The 24,463-nt window shown below is 57.2% G+C and overlaps 1 protein-coding gene across 1 annotated transcript; it reads right to left on the bottom strand.

The window, feature by feature from the left end:
• Nucleotides 1-761: 761 nt before the first annotated feature.
• Nucleotides 762-23,318, bottom strand: EXOC3L2 (exocyst complex component 3 like 2). Its single transcript, XM_036275448.1, has 12 exons — nucleotides 23,203-23,318; nucleotides 18,538-19,077; nucleotides 14,922-15,555; nucleotides 13,317-13,428; nucleotides 12,256-12,357; nucleotides 12,049-12,149; nucleotides 11,767-11,877; nucleotides 9,995-10,130; nucleotides 5,359-5,481; nucleotides 4,800-4,955; nucleotides 3,909-4,030; nucleotides 762-1,164 (listed from the first exon to the last, which is right to left on the bottom strand). The coding sequence occupies exons 2-12, from the start codon at nucleotides 19,058-19,060 to the stop codon at nucleotides 876-878; spliced, it is 2,409 nt and encodes an 802-aa protein (XP_036131341.1). The 5' UTR covers nucleotides 19,061-19,077; nucleotides 23,203-23,318; the 3' UTR covers nucleotides 762-875.
• Between the last annotated feature and the right edge of the window lie 1,145 nt (nucleotides 23,319-24,463).

Genomic DNA, 24,463 nt, shown 5'->3' with positions numbered 1-24,463 from the left:
CTGCCTCCTCCTTCTGACTTCTCAGGGGCAGAAAAACATGCCAGGAAGCATACATCACAGGCTGTCCAACTGGGCCGGAGGGGCAGGGGTCAGCAGGGAGGTGACCTGAAGGTCTCCATGGGGACTAGGATCCGGCAGGGCTGGGGGTGAGAGGCTGGAACTTTTCCCACCCTGAGATTTTCCTGCGTCAACCCAGGAGGGCGCCCTGGATGCCACTGGCCCTGCCCCCAACCTCCTTCCTCTCTTGACACAGCTTCCCGGCTCTGGATGGATGGGGAGGGAGGGCCAAGGTGAACTGCCAGGCCCAGGAAAGGAGAGGCACTTGAGACTGACAGAGTGAAGGACCCTGGCTGAGTGTCCTCCGGGGGCTGGCTGCAGAGTCACGCAGCCTGGGGGTCCGCTGGGCCTCAGTCTCCACTGCGCTGCCCAGGAGTTGGACCCTAGCCCGGCCTTGGGTGTGTGAGAAGCCCTTGGCCCTGGGCCCTGCCCTCTGGTCCTTCCTCCCCCCACACACTGGGGACTCAGCCCTTCCTTGTGTTAAATAGAAACCTCTTTATTCTAAGTATCGTACATTCCTTAATACATTGGATTGGGGCCAGACCTTGAGGTGAGGGGAAGGAGGGGCTGGGATATTTCTGTAGAGCCTTCCAGGCCGCCACCACACACTGGGCTGGGGAGCCGGTGCTGGGAACATGTCCCCTGGCCTTGGGCGAGTCCTTGCTCCCTCTGACCCGTTTCTCTTCTGTACAGCAAGTCTGGGAGCGAGAAGGCCTCTGAGGACCTCTCCATCGCAGGGGTCTGTGGTCCCAGGCAGGGTCGGGGGGACGGTGTATCAGCAGCAAAGATGGGGCACCGAGGAGGAGGCTGGGAGAGTCTCAGCGCTGGGCCCGGGGCCCTGGTGGAGATAGAGGCCGAAGCCTGGGCAGCCGGGCCAGACTGGGCCTGGCCAGCCCCGAGACTGGGAGGCAGCACAGGAGGAGAGGGAGGCTGAGGCAGCAAGGCGGCCGGGGCACAGGGATGTCCGCGAAGAAGGCGCGGTCCTGAGGCGACAGCAGGGCTTCCCCCTCCGGCAGCTCCAGGTCCCGGGCCACGGCCAGGATCTCCTGGCGGGCCGCTGTGTTTCGCAGGCCGCGGATGTCGAGGAGGGCGGCCACGTGCTTCTGCCTGGACACGTAGGAAGGGACAGTGCATGGGGGTTCGGGGCCCCAGACACACCCCTGCCCGCCTGTGGACCCCGCCTGCTTCATGTGCAACCAGAACCTGCCTCTTCCCCCTCCAGATTCCTCCTTCGTCCCCAGTCCCCTCCAGTCCCTCCCTCTCACCAGCCGCCTCAAAGCCCAAATCCCTCTCTTCACACCAGCCCCTCTCCAGCTCCCCGTGCCAGCCCCTCTCCAGAACTTCACTTCCAGCCCTTTCCAAACCCTCCCCTTCACAATACACACCTCACCTCCAAACCCAGTCTCAGCTATTGAGTGTTTGTATGAATTTTTTTCTTTATTGACTTTAGAGAGAGAAGAAGTAGAGGGAGAGAGAGATAGAAACATCGATGAGAGAGAACATGGATTGGCCGCCTCCTGCATGCCCCCCACTGGGGATCAGCCCACAACCTGGGCATGTGCCTGACCAGGAATCCAACCGGTGACCTCTTGGTGCGTGGGTCGACGCTCAGCCACTGAGCCACACCGGCCGGGCTCAGCTACTGATTAAAATAACCTTCAATCCTCAGCCGCAACTTAGCTCAGGCAGCTCCCAGGTTTCCGCTCTGGCGCCCCCACATTGTTAAGCTCTGGCATCCAGAGCAACACTGAACTTGATCCTCAGTGTCACCTCCAGCAGCCCAGGGTCCCGCCTGAACCCTCGCCTTGCCTGGGCCAGCTCTGGAAGTTTCTCATCTCCGAAGCTCCAGAAGCCTCATCCAAAACTTCACTCAACATAGATCCCATTCTAGAAACTTCATCCCCAAATTTGGCCTTGGAACCCGCACTCACTTCACCCCCGACCCATTCCCAAATTCCAGCTCAACCAAAACTCCACGCGGGGACGAAGATCCACACTGGGGACCTACTTCAGCTGGAAGTGTCCTACCCCACACGGCGGACCCTCCCTTCTCCCCACCCCAGCTCCAGGCTGCGATCCAAAAATCAGCTCTGAGACCTCCGCCGTATTTCAACTAGAGATGCTGAACCCCACACTCGTTTCCAGAACTTTCCTTCCAAACAGTTCTTCCAAACTTCCCTTCAATCCAGCTCAGTGCCTAGACCTTCCCACGTCCCTTGGAATCCCTGCAGCTCCAAAACTCTCATCCAGAATATGGCTCAAGCCCTGGCTCGTGTGGCTCAGTGAGTAGAACGCCGGCCTGTGCACCGAAGGGTCTCGGGTTTGATTCCCTGTCAAGGGCACATGCCTGGGTTGCAGGTTCCATCCCACCAGCAACCAATCAATGTGTCTCTCTCACAGCTATGTTTCTCTCCTCTCCACCCTCCCTTCTTCTCTCCCCCCCACCCCCTCTTCCTCTCTCCTCGCCCCCACCCTCCCCTCCACTCTTTCTAAAAATCAATGGAAAAAAATATCCTCAGGTGAGGATTAACAAAATGTGGTTTAAGAACCTCCCAGATCACTCCGGTCAGTGTGGCTCAGTGGTCGAGCATTGACCCCTGCACCAAAAGGTCACTGGTTCAATTCCCAGTCAGGGCACATGTCCAGGTTGTGGGCCTGATCCCCAGTGGGGGGCATGCAGGAGGCAGCCAATCATATTCTCTCTCTTTGATGTTTCTATCTCTCTCTCCCTTTCCCTTTCTCTCTCTCTAAAATCAATAAAAAAAAAAAAAAAAAAGGAACCTCCCAGCTCAGGTGAATTCCAAAACACAGCCCCAAACTCAGCATTGGAACTGCCCCTCCCAGCCCGGCTTGAGCCCGCTCAAACTGAGCTTCAGCTTAGGATTCAAGGTCAGAACCCCCCATCCAGCAGAAACGCCGGGTTGCCCAGCCCCATGAGATCCAGGGCTCTGTGCCTTCCCCAGGACATGAGTTCTGCACCCAGAATCAGAACAGTCCATCCCAAATCAGTCCCAGAACCCTCACCCTCAACCCCTAGCCCTCAACCCCGGAACCTAACCCCTGAGATACACTCCCTGTCGCTGTGGGCTTTCGTCTCTCTGTGTGCAGAGAGGTACCCCTGCCACCGCCATTCAGGTGGACAGGTGGCAGTGTGGTGTGGTGGCCAGGTGGGCCAGCTTTAGAGACAACCTGCTGCCTGGGTTCAACCTCAGCTTTGCCACTTGCTACTTGGTTTCAGCCCACCTCAGTGGCGCCAAGTACTTAGAATGGCCCTGCCCTTTACGTACAGAGGGGTTATGTAAGATGCTTTCTTCGATCGGACATAGGACTCAAACAAGAACTGGTATTGCTACTATTGTCCCCATTGATGATGATGATGATCTGATTTCGCAATCTCATGAAAAGAGTACTATTATCCCCCTGGAACAGATGAGGAAACTAAAGGTCAGAGAGGACCACAGAGAAAGGAAATGGTCCACCAGGATCTGAACGGCGCCTGCCGCTGTGGCAGTGCGTGTGTGCCCGTGTGCCCGTGCCTGTCCCCGTGTCCCCCGCGGCTCCTCTGCTGGGCCGGCCCTTCCTGCCGCCGCCGGGCGGCCCCGAGCCCCCCTGCCCTGCGCTTCCTGTGCTTGCCTGTTTGTTTCCGAGCCCTGGTGGCTGCGGCAGCGACAGCGGCGGCGGCAGTCGAAGGAGGGAAATCGTATTAATAATGCCCTGGTTCCAGCAGGAAACGGCAGTCAGACACGCTCACCGCCTCCCTCCCTCACCCCAGAGGCAGGAAACGCCGGGACGGATGCCAAGGCCCTCCAGAGACCTCGGCCTGGCTGTGGCATGGGGCTGGGAGCGCTCACCTGATGTCTGGGTAGTCCCGAACCAGCACCCCCACCTCCACCTGGATGCTGGGCGTGTCTTCCAGCTGCAGGACTTCAGCCAAGTGGGGCACCACAGCATCCAGCCAGGAGGCCTGCGACTCCTGCAGGACAAGGTCCGGGACTCATGCTCTCCCCGAAAAGACCTCCTCCCCAAACCATGCCCTCCCAAGGCGGGCCCCTCCTGGCCTCAGTTTCCTTAGCTGTAAAACCGGGCAGAGAGTAGACTGTGGTCAGAGGTTATCTGGACCGTTTGGAACTTTGAAGAAATATCCGTAATAGAACCTATTCCCAGCTCTGCAGATAATTTTGGGCACCCCTCGGAATCTAGTCCAAATTGGCAAACCTGGGGGTGGGGGTGGGGACTGGATAACGTCCACAAGGGATCGCTCTGCATGCTCAATAACATTTGCAGGGGGGGGCGGGGAGTATTTTTCTGTCTCAAGGACTCCACACTCCTGGAATTGTGGCTGATGCGGCCTTTCTGGGCTGCTGGTTACGACTGGGTATACAAGTAAGAGTTGGTGATTTCAAATCCCTGGGTTTGGGAACCTAAGATTCTGAGTCCTGCATTTGGCTCCTGCCTCAGAGCTCAGAGTAACAGCTGGTGTTGAAGGAGTCTCCGCCCTGCCAGGCAGGGGCCTCAGCACCTAACGGGACACAACTGGTGTGGCCCCCAACAGTGCATCGGAACCACCGTTCCCGGGCGCGAGGCCAGCTGTCGCCGTGAGAAAGCTGGTTTTGCCCGCGGAGGGCAAGGATCGGGGTGTTACCGGTTGCTGTGGACTGAAAGTTGGGTGAAGGTCTTATTCGAAGCCCCCGCCCAGCCATCGGGTCGGTGATAGCGGAGCCCTCGCCCCCGGGCGCACTGACCAGCCGCCTGAACAGCCTCTGGAGCTGCGCCGCGTCCTCCCGGAGCCTCCCGGCCACGCGGCTGCGGGTCCGCGCCGAGCCGCAGCGCAGGCGCCCGCGGAGCAGGGGCTTCACGTACTCCACCAGCGCCCTCCGGTGCAGCTCCGCCACCAGCGCCTGGGGGCCCGGGAGACGCCGTGACCTCGTGTCCCCGCTTCCCACCCAGAGCGCCCCACGGGAACCCCTGCCCTGCCCGCAGGGCACCGGCTCCCGCCCAGGCCCCGCCCCGCCGCAGGGCGACCCCTGTCCTGTCTGATGATACCCTCCTCTGCCCCTAAGCAGCTCGTCACCCCTGCGGCCCCCAAAGGGTGCCCCACCCCCACCTTCTCCCCATTCTCCGGAGTTCCACTTCCCAGTCTCCACCCCGTCTGCACCCGTCCGAAGCCCACACCTGCGGACACGCCTCCCCGCAGGTCCCAGGCAGAGCGCCACCTAGCTCACCCCGAGAGAGCTGCTCCCTACCTTCAAGGGGTCTCCCCCCCTGAGCCTCCAGCTCCCCACCCAGCCCCAGCAGGCGCACCTGGTAAGGCTCATCCTGCATCCGGCGCAGGGCCAGAGCCTGGGCGCCCAATGTGCCCACGATGCCATCCAGGGCCTCCGGGCTGCTCAGCCACTTTCTGCGCATCAGCTTGTTGAAGTGTGGCTGGGAGGGACAGAGTGGAAGAAGGGTCACAGCTGCCCTCTCTGCCACTCTTTCTCTTCACTTACTAATCCAACATATGTTCCCAAACCGCTCTGAGCTAAACCAGCCCACAAGCCAGTGCCTGAGATAGCCCTAGCCCTGCCTTCTTGGGGATCAGAGTCCAGGGAGGGAGACAGACCCTGTCCCCAGACAGTGATGACCCCGAGTGTGCAGAGCTGGGAGCCCAGGCAGGGGTTTAGGAAGCTCAGAAAGGATGCCTGAGTCAGCAGAGTCCAGGAGGGCTTCCTGGAGGAGAAGATGACAGAGCTCAGGCCCTGGCCACGGTCACTGTTAGCCAGATGGAACAGGGAGTGGCTCAACAGGAGGGAAGTGTGAGGAAGGTTCCAGATGGCCTTGCTGGTCAGAGGACCAGAAAGGTCAGTGTGGCTGGCAAGACCGTCTATGTAATTCTTGGGGCCCAGTGCAAGTGAAAATGGAGATTCATTCAAAAATTATTAAAAACTTCAAGACAGAAACAGGAGAGAATTAAACCAAGCTCAGTTCCTTCTAAGTAGTGGGGCCCTGTGTGACTGCTCAGATCTCTAGGTCCCTAAGGCCACAACTGGTGACCGGACAGTGTGGTCAGGGGTGCAGCAGGACACACAGGGCTTCCTGGGCTGGATGAGGAATCCCAGCTTTCTCCTGAGGGCACTGGGGAGCCATGGCAGGTTCTGAGCAGAAAGGGGAGAAGGCTCGTCCAGCCAGTGTGGCTCAGTGGTTGAGCGTTGACCCATGCACCAAGAGGTCACCGGTTCAATTCCCGGTCAGGACACATGCCCAGGTTGTGGGCCCGATCCCCAGCGGGGGGCATGCAGGAAGTGGCCAATTGATGTTCTCTCCCATTGGTGTTTCTCTCTCTCTCTCCCTCTCATTTCCTCTCTCTCTAAAATCAATAAAGGGAAAAAAATTTTTAAAAAAAGAAGGGGAAGAGGGTCAGGTTTGTGGTTCATGGAGCTTGAGAGAAGGGGGCAAGACTGAGGCAGAAATCAGGAAGGAGGCTGGATGGAGGGGAAAGGGGGGAAGACAGGGATCAAGAGGAAAAAGAAGTTATGATCATAGGATGCAGTGAGTGACCACCTGTGGGGGGAGGGGCGGGAGGCATCTGGAGATGCAGGGTAGGAGGAGTGAGGGGAGACACAGGAGTCTGGATGGACACCCCAAGGGTGAGGCACCCAGAGACCTCCGGGGTTGGTGTCCATGGGGGCCTGAAGCAGGTTCTTGTCCCACTCAGCCCTGCACCCTGTTTCTGCTCTCTCATCCTATAGCAGCCCGGTTTTCTGAACCTCCAAAAATGGGGCCAGTGGGCTTTTACTGAAAATCAGTGAGAGCCCTGGCCAGTTTGGCTCAGCGGTTAGAGCATCCGACCGCGATCCAGAGAGACCCGGGTTCGGTTCCCGCTAAGGGCACGTACCTCGGGTTGCCGTTTGTCCCCAGCACGGGTTGGGGTCGTGTGGGTGGCAGCCAGTCGATGTGTCTCTCTCACATCGATGTTTGTCTCTCTCTCTTCCTCCCTCTCTCCCTCCAGCTCTATCTGAAGATGAATGCAAAAATGTCCCCGGGTGAGGATAAAAAAAAAAAGAAAGAAAATCGGTGCAAATGAAATGAGCTGACATTGTTGGTACCGCGCCTGGCTCAGGACACATTACTGTTGCTATAAAGTCTGTCCATTATGAAGATAATGTTGGCCAAGACCCACGGGCCAGACCCGAGCTAAGCATTGTATGGCCACAGTCCCATCGCTTCGCCTGGAATTCCTGTGCCCTCTGTCTAAACAGAGGCCTGGAAAGGACCAACAGTGTACCCAAGGCCTGGAACAAAGACTGGACACCCTTCCCAGCACTCCCAAACCCCCAACTTACTTCCATTCACACACTTCTTTGTTTAGTCACTCAACAAACACTCTCTGAGTCTTCCTGTGGGCCCAACCCTGGGTGGGCCACTGGGGACACAGAGAACACTTGGGGACACAGCACAGAACGAGACAAGCGCTCGCTGGTCACAAGCACGTCAGGGGAACCTACATGCTGATGTGACGTGTGACGCTATTCAGTGACTGTTCCTCGCGTCAGGTATAAAACTGGCGTTGCGGTTACGTTTGCTCAGAGAGGGCCCCTGGTCTTCGGGAGAAGCGGTTGACGGATGGTGGGAGGTGTCAGGGGTCTGCTGGGAAAGCATCCAGCAGGCAGGAGGAGTGGGGAGCCCAGCACCCGGAGCTGACTTGCTGGAGCTGGTGACAAGCCCACAGGAGGTCACTCTGTCATTCTGCCTGTTTTTGTGTATGTTTGAAATTTTCCATAATAATAAGTTATTTTAGGAACATTCCAACAAATCCTTGCTCTTGATAAACTAACATTCCAGAGAGAGGAGACAGATTTTTTTGTTTTGTTTTTTATCCTCACCCGAGGACATTTTTGTATTTATCTTCAGATAGAGCGGGAGGGAGAGAGGGAGGAAGAGAGAGAAACATCGACGTGGGAGACACATCGAGTGGCTGCCACCCACACGACCCCAACCGGGGTGGGGACAAACTGCAACCGAGGTACCTGCCCTTAGCGGGAACCGAACCCGGGACTCTCTGGTCTGTGGGCTGACACTCTAACCGCTGAGACAAACTGGCCAGGGCGAGACAAATTTTTTTTTTTTTTTAAAAAGGAAAAAATATACAGCATGGCAGGTGGTATTTTGGTGACACATAGAGCAAGGAGTGAGAAAGGGAGTCTATTTTATTTTATTTTTAACTTTTATTTATTGATTTGAGAGAGAGAGAGAAACATCGATTTATTGTTTTATTATTTATGCATTCATTGGTTGATTTTTTTTTTTTAATCCTCATCAGTGGACATTTTTCCATTGATTTTTTTTTTTATCCTCATTTTTCCATTTTTTGTTCAGGTAGAGTGGGAGGGAGAGAGAGGAACAGAGAGAGAGAGAGAAACATTGATGTGAAAGGGACACATCAAGTGGCTGCCACCCGCACAACTGACCAGAGCCGGGGACAAACTGCAACCGAGGTACATGCCCTTAGTGGGAACCGAACCCGGGTCTCTCAGGACCGCAGGCCGACGCTTTAACCGCTGAGCCAAACCAGCCAGGGCTCCATTGATTTTTAAATAAAGTGGAAGAAAAGGAGGGAGAGAGAGACAGAGAAACATCGATGTGAGAGAGACACATCGATTGGTTACCTCTCTCGCAACCTCAATGGGGACCAGGGGTTGAACCCGTAACCAAGGTACGTGCCCCTGACCAGGAATTGAACCCGTGACTCTGGTCCATGGGCCGATGTTCTAACCACTTAGCCAAACTGGCCAGGGCCATTGGTTGATTCTTGAATGTGCCCTGACCGGGCATCAAACCTGCAACCTTGGCGCATGGAGATGATGCTCCAACCAACTGAGCTACCCAGCCAGGGTGGGAGTCTGTTTATTTATTATTTATTTTATTTTATTTTTTTATCCTTATCTAAGGACATTTTTCCATTTTTTCTTTAGATAGAGTGGGAGGGAGAGAGAGGAAGAGAGACAGAGAGAGAGAAAAACATTGATGTGAGAGAGACACATCGAGTGGCTGCCACCTGCACGACCCAACTAGGGCCGGAGACAAACTGCAACCGAGGTACATGCCCTTAGCGGGAACCGAACCCGGGTCTCTCTGGACCGCAGGCCGATGCTCTAACCGCTGAGCCAAACCGGCCAGGGCGGGAGTCTGTTTACATAGGACAGTCAGGGAAGGGCGGTCTCACTGAAAGGTGATATCTGCGTCAAGACTTCGAAGAGGTGAGAGGGAGCATTGTGGCCACTGGCGGGGAGAGTGGTCCAGGCAGAGAGAACACAGTGCAAAGGCAGAGGCTGGCCTGGGCCTGTCTGGCAGGAGCTGCAGGAAGCGCTGTCGCTGGAGTGGCCGCAGGGGGAAGGGAGGAGTGAGGGTAGAGGGGGAAGGAGCAGACTGTGCAGGGCTCGGGGTCACGGCAAACACTTGGGCTTTTGCCCTGAGTGAGCTGTGAGCCATGGAAGCTTCTGAACAGAGGCGGGACACGATCTGATGTACAACATGGATGGGACACGCGTTACAACCATGCGCCTCAACCACACAGCTCTCAGGCTCCTTCCCTGTTTTCCCACCGCCCTCCCCACATGCTCTCACCCACCTCCAGGGCTGGACGTGCACAGGAGCCCGGTGAAGGTGAACAGGGCTCTAGGGTCTAGAAAAGGCTGGGCAGGCATTTGGTGGCCCTCGATGGGGAGGGGCTCCACCCAGTCCCTGAGGCCCCTCCTGCGGGTGGCTCTCTGTCCTCACCTTGAACATATCTTCCCACCTCTTCCTTCCTATATCCCCCTTTGTCCCCCAAATGGCCAGACGTGGCCATCACCCCACCCCTGCTTCCCAAACACTGAGTCATGGGCTGAAAGGAACAGGGATGAGGGGGAGGTATGCCCCCTGTCCCGGCAGGGCCCGCCCAGCCCTCCGCCTCACTCACCTGCAGCTCCTGGAACAGGAGGTCAACCAGCACCCGGTGGCAGAGCCGGGTCACACGGTCCAGAGCGCTGACTGCTGCTTCCCGGGCCGGCTCACTTTCGGGGGGCCCCACCCGAGCCAGGCGCTCTGCCAGGGCCCTGTGGGGATCAGCGAAGCCAAATGTCAGGGAGCCCCAACATTCAGCCCAACTGCCTGGACCTGTGTCCCTCCTTAGATGACCCTATTTTGTGGGCAACAGGGATGACAGGTCAGATGGGGTGCTGGGGAAAGTCGGGCTCAGGGGACAGTCTGGGGGCTGAGAAATATTGGGGGAATCTGAGAGACTGAGGGGTTGGGGGGCTCTGGGGAGTGAATGGGAGCCCAGAGGGTGTTGTGGGAGGAAAGGAGTCTCTCTGGGTCTGTTCCTCTCAGTGAGAGTGGGCAGGTCTCCATTCTCAAAGTTTGTGATTCTAGACATCGATGATTCTAAAAGTCTACCCTTCTCACTTCCTGCCACCGTAACAGTCAACCACCCTCCAAAGCTCCGGGAAGGTCTGGGACAATCTGGCATTTCTGCCCAAATCCCAGCAGCCTCTGCGGGAGTGAACCCCTGCGTCCCAGGGCTCACAGGAGTTGACAGATGTGCCAGGTGTTTCTCTGCAAAAGAGAGGAGCCAGCCCAGGCTGGTGGCTCCGTTGGTTGGAGCATTGTCCCCCAACACCAAATGGGGCCGGGTTTGATTCCGGATCAGGGCACAGACCCAGGTTGTAGGTTCCATTGGGGGAGGGGTTGTCAGGGTGCGATAGGATGATGTTTCTCTCTCTCTCTCTCTCCCTCCCTCCCTCTCTCTGAAATCAATTTTTTAAAAATAGAGTGGAGCCAACTATCCATCCAGGGGGGACAGATCAAATAGACCCTGTCATATCCAAGAAGTGGAACACAGTTCAGACATGAAATGGGAACGCGGGCCTCTTTGGGAGCTGGCAGAGAGGTCTCCGAGCATTAAAGGGAAAGGGGCAGAGTGTGTTTTATATTCCGCCATTTATATTTTCAAAATAATTTTTTTCTTTATTGATTTTAGAGCGAGAGGAGGGGAGAGGGAGAGATAGAAACATCGATGAGAGAGAACATGATTGGCCGCCTCCTGCATGCCCCCCACTGGGGATTTGGCCCACAACCTGGACATGTGCCCTGACCAGGAATCGAACCGGTGACCCCTTGGTGCATGGGTCAATGCTCAACCACTGAGCCACACCGGCTGGGCCATTTATATTTTTTTTTAAAAAGAAAAAGAATAATGTGTATGCATATATTTAAATGTATTTGCATGTATATGTAGGAGATATGCATGTATCTGCAGATGTATGAAGCATATACAGTATATACATCTATATGCACTGAATTATATCTATTTGCCGGTAAATATATCACATATCCCTGCGAAGATGTGGGAGACACTAGCAATAACTGGTCACCTCTAAGTGGGGGCGGGGGGAAGAAGGGTGGGCAGGATTTTCCCTGTTTTAAGTTACTAAAAAAGGAGAGGAAGATGAAAAGGTAAATAAAAATCTGTACTTCTCAGAGCATGTGAGTCTGGCGTTCAGGTTTCTAGAATTCTAACACGCCAGTGTTCTGATGACGCCCTAATTCTGGTTCTTTCTAGGAGTCCCAGGCTTTACGTTTCTAAGGTCCTAGGTACACGCCTCTCTGCGCTCCCTGCCCCGGATGTGGGCACCCCAGTTCAGCTTGTGCCCCGGAAATGCCCCTCGTCCCCAACGCTGTGGGTGCTCTCACCTCAAGGGGGGGCCGCAGTTGACCAGGGTGATGGTCCTGCTGATGTAAGTGTCCAGTGGCAGCTCCCGGACGGCTGGGTTTTCGTGGAACCGCTCCACGCGCTGCTGGAAGCTGTGGGGGGGGCGGTGAGGGCGGCAGATGGAACACTGCTGGCTGGGGTCCCTTGCTGGGCACTCGCCCTGCAGAGCCTGTGACCCCGCTGAGGCTCCCCCGCCATCCTGCCTTTTTCTCCCCTTTCATCTCTCCTCCCTGTGGCCTCTGGGCCCCGCGCACCCCCCATACCTCTGCAGGAACTCTGCCAGCCCCCTCAGGCAGCAGTGGGCCATCCGCTCCCCGAAGCCCTGGCTGATGCAGGGCGCTCGCTCCGTGTGCTCCTCCAGGAGCTGCGGGTCCCAGGGGGAAGGGGGGAGGGCGTGAGCAGTGGGTGAGGCCAGCGTCCCCACCGGGCACTGTCCCCGCTGATTCTCTTTCCTCTTCCCCACCCCCTACCTCACACACGTCCTGGGCCAGGTTGCTGGGCCGGTCCTCCGAGCTCCCCCAGAGCTCCTCGTCCTCCTGCAGCGCCCGAAGCAGGGCTGCCCCAGTCTGAGCCTGCAGTGGGGAGTGTGGGAGGCAGGGGTCAGGGGTACTGGGGAGCCTCTCCCTCGCTTTCTCCCACTGTGATCCCCACACCTTCGCCGAGCAGGTCTGGATTCTACCAGTGAGCTCCTCAAAGATACACTGGGGAGGAAGGCTGGACCAGGAAACCTCCCCAGCCCTTTGCATTGCCAAGGCTAGGATTGGGGGCTTCATATTAAGAGTCTGGTTTTAAGCTTCCTCCATCTACTACCCAGAGGGTTTAAGGGTCAACTCTCATTATTTCATGGCCTTAGGACTCTGCTCTCAGGTTTATTTATTAAAATAAAATAAATAAATAATTCATGCAAGATTGTCAGATTCTGGGGTTCAAATTCCCAGGGTCTGGGATTGTACGTTAACCCATCTCTGATTCTCTGGTCCAATGTTGTCTTCAACTCAGTGACTCTGAGAACCTAGACATGTTCAAGTCTAAGATTCTGGGCTCTCAAGTTGCAAAGATTCTGATTTTGGTGGCTGAGGCAGGACTGGCCTTCAGATAGGAACCCCCGTGGCCAGGCCAGGTGTTTTTGGCCGGGCCATTCTGCTCCAGCCAGTCGTCAACCAGTTTACTATCAGCCCTGCCGATACGCAGAGATGCCTTGACCCTCCTGTGAGTCTCTGGGTCCAGGACGTGACGTTCTGTGACTGACTTTCTCTTGCTCTAAGATTTGAATGTCTGGATGCATCGAACCTTTACTGAGCGTCTCTGTGCCCAGCTGGCTGCTTAGAATACAGCACTAAATGCAACACAGGAGTGATCAGTGTGGATTTTCATTTCTACGTCTTTTGGACAGAACTCAGAAGTCCACCAAAGGAAAAGGGAGGTGAAAATATCAGCAGCTGGAGGGGAAGGCCCCCAAACCCAATGTGCCCCCTCCCTCACTGCATTGCCCCCCTTCCCTTCCGAATCACCCATGCCAAGTCTCAGGTACCTTCACATCCGTGAGACATTCATCCTCCAAGCCTCGCACGGTGCCAGGTGACAGAAGGGACCCAAGTTCCCCATTCTCCAGGGCGACCATGTCCACCAGCCCCAAGACTTCCCTGAGGGTGTGTGGGGGAGATAAGGGACAGGAAGATCTGTGAGAGGTGGGGCAGAGCAGCTGACCTCTCCCCATCCCCTCACACCCAGTATGACCCTGGGCCACTCTCTTCCTCTCTCGGGGCCAACTTTGCTCATCCTTCAAAGGAAGTCTCTGCAATTGTGGCTCCCCTGGTCCCAGCTCTGAGTCAGCTCCCTGAGAGGCGATGTCTGGGCAAGACTTATAGGCATCAAGTCCAAGCTTGACTACTTGGCACGCAAGGTCTTACCCGTGATCCCTTCACCATACAGAAGCTCTTTTCACCCCCAAAGTCTCCCCTCCAGCTCCCCTCCTGGTCCCTAACCCCCATCTGGCCTTGGAGGCCTCTCCAGTTCATCCCTCACTCCCTGCTTCAGCAGCCTGCGTGCCCTGGCCTGTGCCATCCCACCACCCTCCCCACCACCCACACACACCAGGCTTTCATGGCATCTCCTCAGCCTGCAGTACCACTGTCTCCCTACAGATCAGACAACTCATTCCCACCATTTAGGAAGCTTTCCAGACTCCCTCTCCTGCCTCTCTCTCTCTCTCTCTCTCTCTCTCTCTCTCTCATGGATGGTGTGAGCGTGTCATTAACACATTTTCCCAAATGGGATCTCGGGGGTGGCTGTCAGGAGCTATCGCCTTCCCATCCTTCTAGGGAAAGCATCCAGATTTTGTCTGAGGAACCACCCACCTCCTTCACTCTCTAGCCTGTGGTTTGGGTGTGGCCAACTCCTTTTTCCCAGGAGTGGGGAGGTGACCCAGTCCTGGCTAATCACCATATTCCATCCCCCAGCCACAAGAATGGGTGTGTTCTAGATTCAAAGACTTGATAGTTATAAGATTCTAGGACTGGGGGGGTGGGGGTGGGGTAATGGTGCCAGGCTCTAGATGCTAAAATTACAGAACTGACCCGGGGGCCAACAGTGCTACAGCCCTCAGACTGACGGATCAACAGCGTCATGATTCTAGGATCCAAAGAGGGGATGAGGCTAAGGTTTAGGGTTGGAAGGCTCGTTGGTACCAAGAGTCTAGTTTGGAAGCCTCATCAATTCTCCCGTTCTGGGATTAGAAGTCAACAGTGTTAATGCCCACGGAGCTAAAGAGGGAGCCGAGTCAGGGTTCTAGAATCCGAAGGGTCAATAGTGCCAAGATTTGAAGACAACCAGGGTCAGTGGCGTTTTGGTTCTAGGCCTGGAAGGGTCCAACGTGCTGAGGTTCTAGAATGGGAGGGATCCGTGTTCTACGTTCTAGCACCGGGAGAGTAGCCGGCGCTGATTCTGGGATTGTCACTGTCACGAGTGACGAAGACGGGAAGCGTCAAGGGTGTTAAGGCTGTAGAATGGAAGGGTCAGCCCGCTGGTACTAAGATTAAAGTTCTGGGGGCTGGACAGGCCAGGGGGGGGCTGGGCGTTCTGCACGGTCGGAGGGCTGCAGCGGGTCCCAGGCGGCGGCTCTGCGGCGCATGCTCACCTGGGGTACACCTGGTGGTGCCAGTGCAGCAGCGCGTAGCGGTCGGCGAGCGGCAGCCTCCGGCGGGCGGCGGCGCCCACCCAGTCGGCCAGCGCGCCGTGGTAGCCGCGCAAGTAGACGCCGAAGGCGCCCAAGCCCGCGGGGTAGGCGGGCACCAGGCGGCCCCGCACCACGCCCATGTCCTCGAGCAGCCGCGCCCGCAGCGCCTCCAGCTGCGCCGCCAGGCCCCCGGGGGCCCCGGGTGTCGCCGCCTCCAGGCGCTCCCGCGCCGCGCGCGCCACGGCTTCGGCCCAGCGGGCGCGCAGCTTGCGGGCCGCCCCGGGCCCCCGGCGCCCGTCCGCCGCCTCCTCCTGCAGCAGCACCTGGCCCAGCTGCGCCACGGCGCCCGCCCCGGCGCCCACGCCCGGCCCGGGGCCCGCCAGCGTCTCGCGCACCAGCGCCCACAGCTCGCGCTGCAGGGCCTCGTACAGCAGCGCCACGTCCCGCGCGCGGCGGCCCCCGCCTGCGCCCTCCACCTTGGGCGGCCCGGGCGCGCCGCCCCCCGACGACGCCAGCTCCTCGGCCTCCAGCTCCAAGATGTGCTCGTCGGCCCTCGCGAGCTCGCGCTGCTGGATCAGACTCAGGATTTCCAGCACTGTGGGCACAAAGCGGGAGTCAGGGGAGGAAGGCGGGCAGGGCCGGGGCAGCGGCGGGGGCGGCGGGGAGAGGGGGGGAGGAAGGGTTTGGAGCGGAGAGGAGTCGGGGGCGGTTCGGGAGCAGGGGGCGGAGAGGAGGGTATCAGAAGAGGGGGTTCGGAGAGGGAGAAGGTGGGCAGAGGAAGTTGAGGGCTGGTGGGGGAGGATGGAAGAGCAGGGACAGAAGTGGAGGAGGGGGTCAAGAAAGAGGGTGAGGGAACTGGAGAAAGGAGACGGCCGGGAACAGAAGGGAGAAATGAAAGGGGGGTTTGGGGAGGGGAGGGAGGGGGAGGAGGGATGGACGAGGAGGCAAAGGAGGGTGCGGACAGGAGAGGTCAGGGAGGGAAGAAAGGGGTTGGGATGGAAGTCGGTGTCTGGATACGGGAAGTAGGTTAAAGGACTAGATAGAGGGAGTCACCTTAGTAAGAGGATTGGAGGGGGGAGTCAGAGGAAGTGGGGATAAGGGGTTGAGGAAGAAGAAAGAGGGCTAGGGCATGAGGTAAGGGGTCAGAGTATGGAAGAGGAATCGGAGTGGGTTAGGGAGTGGGGAGATCAGGGGAGTCGGAGGGTGAGGACAGAAAGGGCATCAGGGCCAGAGAACGTAGGGTGGCTGAAGGAGAGGCCAAGGGATGGAGGGAGCCCTGGACCAGTGGGCGGGGTGGAGGCTGGGACCCGGGGAGAGGATATCAAAGCCAGAGATGGGTCTCTCGGGGGTAAGGACAACTGTGGGGTGATCTGGCACGCCGATGAGTTCAGACTCCCCTAAGAGAGGGAAGTCGTGGGGCTGGGAGGCCTCTGAAAGAAGACAGAGGGAGGGTCCCAGTGGCCCAGGGTTACCCCCAACACCTCCAACCCCCCTCCACTTCCTCCCTGGCAGAGAAACTATTTCCTGGCCGGCGCTATTTCTGCCCATCCGTTTCCAGAAGGCGGGGGCTCCAGTCACCCCCTTCTCACCTCCCTGCAGTGCCTCCCAGTCCCCAGGGAGCAGGGGCTGAAATAGCCTCTGGCCAGGATGTGGAGGGCATCAGAGGACGCAGAGAGGGCTCTCCGGAGGTCCCTGCTGCTGGGGCAGCACGGGCTGCCTGTGGGGTGGGGGTTAGGAGCTGAGATGGGGGGTGGAGGAGATAGAGACCAGGTTGGGGGTGGGGTCGAGTGAAGGTGGGGATTGGGACAGGGTTGGGGATTCAGATGGAGATGAAGGTGGGAGTTGGGATGAGGGAGTTTAGGATTAGGGTAGGGTGGGGTTGAAATCTGTAGAGGGGGATGGGAAAGGAATTGAGAACTATATCTGGGGATTGGGTAGGAATGAGGTTGGAGATGTGGGTGGAGATGAGTTTCGGTGAGAGTTGAGAATGGGAAGATGGTAGAGATGGGTATGAGTTTGAAGGTGAAGTTTGAACATGGGTTGGGATTGTGAATGGATGAAGTTGAAGGTAGAGGTTGGGAATGTGTTTAGGATGGGGACTCAGGATGGGGTGGAGATGGGATTAAGATGGAAAGAGGAGGCTGAGTTCGGGTTGGGGCTGAAAATGGGGGCTGGGGAGGGGCTAGGACTGAAGGAGGAAGTTGGGGCAGGAATGGGGTTGGAGGTGGAGGGGGAGATGGACCTGGTGTTGGGGGTTAGGAGTGAGAATGAAGAGGGGAAAGGGTTGAAGTTGTACTTGGGGGATGGGATTGGCGTAGAGAAATGGGCCAAGGGATGGGGCTGGACCAGTTGGCCATTGCCATGGTGTTGGGCAGTGATGAGGCTAAAGATGGCCTTTGGAGAAAGTGATAGGTTGGGGATAAGCATGTGATATGTAAGGTGGAGATTACCACTGGAGTTGGAATCAATCAATATGGAGTAAAACCCAGAAAGGCATTAAGGAGGACATGGGGCTTGGGATAGGACTGGGGTCGAGGATACAGATGGTGGTGTTACGAGCTGATTGCTCCCCCTCACAAAAACCAAGTGAAGTCCCAACCCCCAGGACCTCAGAAGGGGACCTGATTTGGAAATAGCGTCTCTACAAAGGTAATCAAGTTAAACCGAGGTCATAAAGTGGGTCCTAATCCAGGATGACTAGTGTCCTTATAACAAGGGGAAATTTGGACACCAAGACAGACACGCGCAGAAGGAGGGTGATACGAAGAGTCCAGGAGAGAAGGCCATGTGAACATAGGGCACTGGACTGATGGCGCCACAAGCCAGGGGACACCGAGGACTGTCAGCAAAGCGCCAGAAGCTGGAAGAGGCCAGGGAGGATCCCTCTATACGTCTCAAGGGGGCACTTTGATTTTGGACTTCTCCAGACTGCGAGAGAAGACATCTTTATAGTTTTAAGCCCCTGGTTGTCAGGCTTCATTATGGCAGACCCAGGAAAGTGACACGGTGGAGGTAGGTTTGGGGCGATGCAGTCAGGAGATTAATGTAGATGCTGGCATGGGGCTGAGTTTGAAGAGGAAGCTTGGACATGGATTGAGGTGGGGATGAAGTGGAAGATGGGGCTGAGGCACTTGGGATGGGAACGGAGTTAGGGATGAGGGTCAGAGCGGGACGGAAGAGGCGAAAGGACAGGGTCAAGGAGGAGGTTGTGGTGGGGCTGGAGTGTGCGGCTGGGGATGGGAACAGGGTGGACTGGAGGTTAGGGGGGGCAGAGCTCAAGGCCAAACGCGGATACTTTGGAAGAAGATGGGACTGAGGTCGAATCTGAGGGTGTGGAGGAAAAGAGGGTTGAAACTGGGGAAAGGGAGGGGGTCAGAGGCGATGAGATGAAAGTTGGTGATTCAGTTGTCGCTGGAAATGGGGGTGAGATTGAAGAGGGCTGGACTAGGGGTGGGCGTGGCCATGGGGTGGACCCTGGGGCTCGGTGCCCCATCAGGGCTGTCCTTGTCCTTGGAGGCTGGCAGGGGCGGGCTGGAAATGGGCACTGTGATTCGCCCAGGCCTGGGTCAGGACTCACCTGACAAGGGCTCCTTCATCTTTGGTGGCTCTGGGACCTTGGGTGGAGGCTCTGGAGCCGCCTCGCCAGCAGGCACCACCCTCTCGGCCAGCGAGGCCCGCCGGGGCTTGGGCCCGCGCCCCAGTCTCAGGAAGGCCAGCCTCCTGGCGGCATCCCCGGTGGCCTCCTCATCACCCTGGGCTCGGGTCCCCTGAAACCTGGCCAGGAGGCCAAAGTCTGCTGAGCTCCTGCGTATGCCCGGTGTCAGCACGCGGCCCAGGAACGAGCGGGCCTGCCCGTTGCCGGGGCTGCCTGCCCGCCGGCCGGGGTTCCAGCCCAGTCGGAAGGTGGCCAGGCCTGCCAGCTTCTCCAGGGTGGCGCGGCGGCCGCATGATGTTCCGTTGGGCAGGGTCCCCAGCCGCCCAGCCTCCTCTTCTTCCAGCCCCGGAACTTCCTCAAAGGGGTTCCCAGAGGTCCTCCGGGGCAGGGTCCCTGCCCGGGGCACCTTAGAATCTGCGCTCCCTAGACTCTTCAGGATGGGCATTTTGACAGGCGAGAGACCTGGGGGAAAAGCATATGGACCGTGAATGGTGCTGACGACAGTGGATACCCACAATCCCCCTGTGTGCCCAGGGCTTCGGGGCACCCGTGCCAGGCACTGGGCTGAGCACTCACTGCTGCCTTGAATCCTCGCAATCCCACAAGGTGAGCCTATTACTGTGCCCATTTTACAGATGTCACAGCTCAGAAGGACAAAGACACTTGCCTTACGTCCCACAGCGATTCAGGGGCAGAGGCGGGATGCGCACCCAGAGGTCGGCACTCAGACCCTTCCCCTCCCTCCCTCCGCCCTGGCATGTTTGTCATCTTAGTTGACCCTCACGCTCCATGAAGAAACAGGCTCAGAGAGGGGAAGGGTCTCTCTCAAGGTGGCACAGCGGCAAAGAGCAGAGACGGCTTGGGACCCCAAGTCCCACCATTATCCAGGTCACACACCGGCGCACCTGCCTCATCTCCCCTGTCCAGTCAGTACCCTGTCACCTCTACCCAGTTCATTCCTCCAGCAGAACTTCCTGGGGAAGCACAATGGGCAGAGCCATAGACAGAGAGATGAGTGGTTGCCAGGGGCTGGGAGACAGGGCCGGGGGAGTGACTGTTTACTGGATACAGTTTCCTTTTAAGGGGATGAAAGTGTTCTGGAACTAGACAGAGGCGATGGTTGGCAACACTGTGAATGCACTAGCTAGACGCCACTGAACAGTAGTACACTTTAAAGTGGCTACTGTGGCCCTGGCCGGGTAGCTCAACTGGTTACAGCGTCGTCCCGATATGCCAAGGTTGTGGGTTCAATCCCTGGTAAGAGCACCTCTCTCTCTCTCTCTCCCCCTCTCCCTTCCTTTCTCTAAAGTCAATGAAAAGATTAGGCTTTTAATAAAATCAAAATAAATTGGTTAATATGGTGAATTTTGTTATGTGTATTTACCACAGGGGGGAAAACAAACAAAACGTCCTAGGCGTTTGCTATGGCTGGGCCCTGTGCCGTCACTGGGGACAGCAGTGGCCAAGGAAGCTCCAGGCTCTGTCCTCACGGGGCTTGAAGCTTCCTGCCCATTTCATTTCCTCAGTCCCCCATTTCCCTCCCTTTCCATGGTCCCTACCCTGGTCCAAGTCCCTACCTGCTTCCCTGCCTTCTCTCTGTCTCCAGACTCTAATCATAGCCTCTCCAGTCCACCTTTGAGGGTCTTGTTAAAGCACAAACCTGCCCCTTCCCTTCTCTTAACCTTCCATGGCTCCCCAGTGCCCTTGGGACAAAATTCAGGCCCCTCCAGCTGTGCCCCTCACCAGTGCTATCCCAAACTCCTCTGGGTTTCAGCATCTATTGATCTTTTCTTTTTTAATCCTCACCCAAGGATATTTTTCTATTTATCATCAGACAGAGCGGGAGGGAGAGGGAGAGAGAGAGAAACATCGATGTGAGAGAGACACATCGACTGGTTGCCTCCCGCATGACCTGACCAGGGCTAGGGACGAACCACAACCGAGGTATGTGCCCTTGACTGGCATCGAACCCACGACTCACTGGTCCTCCGGCAGATGCTCTAACTGCTGAGCCAAACCAAGGCTCTATTGCTCTTTTCACATGGAAACTTGTTCTCCATGCTCCACTCATGTTTTAGGACTCAGCCCCAACCCACCCCTCTTCCGGGAAGCCCTCCCTGATGCCCAGCCTGGGTCAGATGCCCCCTCAGGACTCCCCCTCCTTCACACCAGCCCACTGGGCGTCATTGTCTGGGGCTGACTCAGTGTTCCCCACTGGACTGTGAGCCCCAAGAAGGCAGGGTCAGAGCTCTCTCTGTCACCACTGTGTCCTCAGCTCCCAGGGCAGGCATTTGGGGAATGAATGAGTGATAAACAGGAAATGAAAGAAGGAGGCAAAGTCTTCATCCCTTGTGGGGAAGAAGAATTGATGAGTCAAGCTGAGAGGTCAGTAAGGAGCAGGCCACAGATGACCTCCAGTGCGTGACCGGAGACCCAGCCTTTCTTCCGGGGGCCCTGGGGAGCCATGGGAGGGTGCCTTTTAAAATGATGAAATAGCCCGAACGTTCAGTCAAGTACAGAGGAAAACCTCAATGAGCAGCTCTGTGCCTACAGTCCTAGCTGCCTCTAAGCAAACGTTGGCTCCATCTGTTCTTTTTTTTTTTTTAATCCTCACCCGAGGACATTTTTCCATTTTTTGTTCAGACAGAGTGGGAGGGGAAGGGAGAGAGAGAAAAACATCGACGTGAAAGGGACACATCGAGTGGCTGCCACCCGCACGACCAACCAGGGCCGGGGACAAACTGCAACCGAGGTACATGCCCTTAGCGGGAACCGAACCCGGGTCTCTCTGGACCACAGGCCAATTCTCTAACCGCTGAGCCGAACTGGCCAGGGCTGTTCTTTTTTTTTTAAGAGTCAAGTGTTACAAATGCACTGACCCCCAACTGCCTGATCCTGCTCGCCCCAGCCCTCTCCCAAGACAAGCTGCTTCTGGAGTGTCCACGCAACTTTTACCCCGAACCCACAGAGTTGTGCCCAGAACTAATCACACGTCATTTTATGTGGTTTCAAACTCTCTATAAATGCTATCATTCTACATGGGTCCTGCGATCCGTTTTTTGGGGGGCCTGTCTCTGTGGCTCCAGCGGGTTATTTCGTGCTGCGTACTATTCCACTGCGTGACTTGGCACAATTGTGTCGAGTATCAGATGGTCACGCGCTCTCCTCCTGCAGGACACGTGGGCTGTTCTGAGCTGGGTCTGAGCAGGCGAGGGATGGGGTCAGGACCGGGCAGCCTGATGCTGAAGGACCTGAGCTGGGGGGACTGTGGCCCTTTCCTGGTGGGGAGCTTCCTTCTCGCCTCCCGACTTCAGTCTCTAGACATCAGCTGTCCTTTCCCAAGCCTCTATGCCTAGAAACACCCTCCCAGCCTCCAAGTCTTCATTGTCCCTTGTCCCCTAGGGAGGCAGTCACCATGACAACCCCTTGCCTGGAGCCCCCATGGCTGAAGGCGATCGATGCCACCCCCCAGACACACACCCTCTTCACACCCTGATTTCTCTGTCTTTCGTCTTCCAAACAGGTTTCTTCTATGTACCTCACCCCCAAAATGGCTCCACCATCCCCCAGAACTGGCTCCACTATCCCCCCAACTCTACCACCCCGTCAAAATGAGAGGCTCCAATGTCCCTCCAGTAGAAGCCAACACCGCCCAAGCTAGATTGGACATACCCCCACTGGCTTCCATATCCACCCCCAAACCGGATCCAGTACCCCAAACCAACATCCTCAGACCTGGCTGCAACATTTTCCCAAAACTCGCCCCGACGTCTTTCCCCTTCCTGGCTCCAACACCTCCCTCTGCAAACGGGCTCCCACATCCTGCCCCCTCCAGCCCCCTGTCTGCCTCCTGGTGCCAGGCCCCTGACTCACTTCCGAGGCATCCCCAAGCCCCCAGCCCCCGGCTCCCGCAGGATGTCTCGGCCACCAGAGCTTCCCTCTGTGGGCTCCTCCTCCTTTTCCTCGCTCCAGCCTTTCCCCAAAGACCCAAACCTCCGCAGACCGCCCGACCTGTTTGCAGAAGTGCTCGCCTGGCCTCCGGTCCCCAGGGCCTGCGCCAGAGTAATTACCTACAAGTTATGCGTCCAAGTCTGACCCTGACCAACACAGTCCCGGACCAGCCTGGCCTGCTCCAAGTTCATCCACATCTTCACTCCCAACCCGTCCCCATCACCTCCTGCTCCATCTCCATCCCAACCCTTGCCCCTGTCCCATCTCCAAGACCCCACCTCTTGAAGACAGAGTGAAACGCCCATCCCTCCCTGGCTTCGGTCTTCCATCTGAACCAGGAGGACGTCGGACCCAACCACATCTCACCTCTTCTGCCTGAGTGGCTCCAAGCTCTCCACTGCCTCGCAGCCTCTCTGGATCCCCAGTCTCCCCTGCACCCTCCTCCTGCTGCCATCTCTCCCTGACCTCTCCCTGGTACCCTGCCCAGGTCAGCCCCCAGATTCTCTCCTTGCCCTCAGCTTCTCCTGGCTTCAGGACACATCCTTTCTCGAACCTTGGTCCAGCCCAACTCTGGGCTGTGCCTTGTTCCTGGAGGGCCGTGAATCCTGCCCTTTCCCCAGCGCCCCAGCGCCTCACCTCTGTCCTCGGTGCCTTGTTCCTCTGTCCCTGCTGCTGTCCTGTCCTGAGGCTACTTCTGCCAGGACTGCTAAGAGCTTGGATCTGAGGAGGGGGGGTGAGAGGAGGTCAATTTCCTGTCAGGAAACCCCTCCCTCTTTGGGGCCACCCTCCCTCTCTGGGGCCAGGGGTAGGAAGAACTCGTTATCTGTCTGTCCTATTAGGCCAGGCTGTGGTTAGGCCCACTTCAGCCGGAATTAGCACCCCCACCCAGCCTGCTCTTCACGCCTCCCAAGGTGACAACACCATCCTGGGCGCCTGGGGAGACACCCCCTGCTGGACGCTGGCCCTAAGCTCTGTCTTGGTTCTCTGCTAGGAGGGGAGGACAAGGAGGAAAGTTCTGCGGGGCCCAGATGCCAGGATTGGCGGCCTAAATGTTGGCACTGGGCATGGCTTTAGGAATGGGGCTGTTTTCCTAAAAGCCTCTGTTCTCAGGTCTCTGCACGGCCCCCTGCAGCCAAAGCATTTCTGCTCTCCTGCACTCTCCCCCGCCCCCCATCAGGGCCAGGGCTCTGATTGGTCCGTTCCTCCATCGATCGCACCTTCCACAGTCAGAACCAATCAAACTCCTCTGTCTCCCCTGTAGATTCTCTGACTCCCACTCGAATGTAAATTCGAAGCAGAAGGTTCAGGTGTTCATCTTCATGTCCCTAGACGTGTGCCTGGCACAGAGTAGGTGCTCAGTAAAGATTTATTAACCGAATGCACAAGTGGGGGTAGGTCAGAGCGGAAGTTGAGGATGGAGGTGGCGGGTGCAGTTGGGGTTGGGAATGAGTTGGGTGTTGGGTGAGGTTAGATGCAGGATAGGTTACTTTTAAGGCTGAGTTTTAGGCTTAGGAGGCTTTTCAGGGGCTCAGGCGCAGTGTCCCAGGTGTTGGGCTAGGATGAGTGATCACTTGCCTGGTTAAAGTTGGGGTTGGGGTCAGCATTACAGTCAGGGGCTGGGCTCAGGGCTCACGGCTCCCCTTCCAGCCCCAGCCGCGAGGATCCCATAGACAAGTAGGCTAGGAGAAGCAGGCCAGGGGTTAAGATTTCAAAGTCTGAAGGCCTCTGTCCAAGGATTGGGTTTGTCAGACAATGGACACTGCGGTAGGAGCTGTTTGGGTGGTCAAGAGGGAAGAGTTTTGTTTTGTCCTCCCCAGGTCAGTGTGGACCTGTGGTGATCAGAGGTGGCCCAGGCTGGGACGAAGTGGCCTGTTAGAGGCTGCGATCACTGTCAGAT

Source organism: Molossus molossus, unplaced genomic scaffold (assembly GCF_014108415.1).
Source record: "Molossus molossus isolate mMolMol1 unplaced genomic scaffold, mMolMol1.p scaffold_m16_p_21, whole genome shotgun sequence".
Lineage (NCBI taxonomy): Eukaryota > Metazoa > Chordata > Mammalia > Chiroptera > Molossidae > Molossus > Molossus molossus.
This window is presented reverse-complemented; position numbering and strand designations above follow the sequence as displayed.

Excerpts from the sequence above, each read along its gene's own strand:
- EXOC3L2 (XM_036275448.1), bottom strand. The coding sequence starts at position 19,060 with ATGCCCATCCTGAAGAGTCTAGGGAGCGCAGATTCTAAGGTGCCCCGG. Across the intron at positions 11,878-12,048 it reads CTGGCAGAGTTCCTGCAGAG|CTTCCAGCAGCGCGTGGAGC; the intron begins GTATGGGGGGTG and ends CCCCCCCCACAG. Across the intron at positions 4,031-4,799 it reads AGAGGCTGTTCAGGCGGCTG|GAGTCGCAGGCCTCCTGGCT; the intron begins GTCAGTGCGCCC and ends CTTGTCCTGCAG.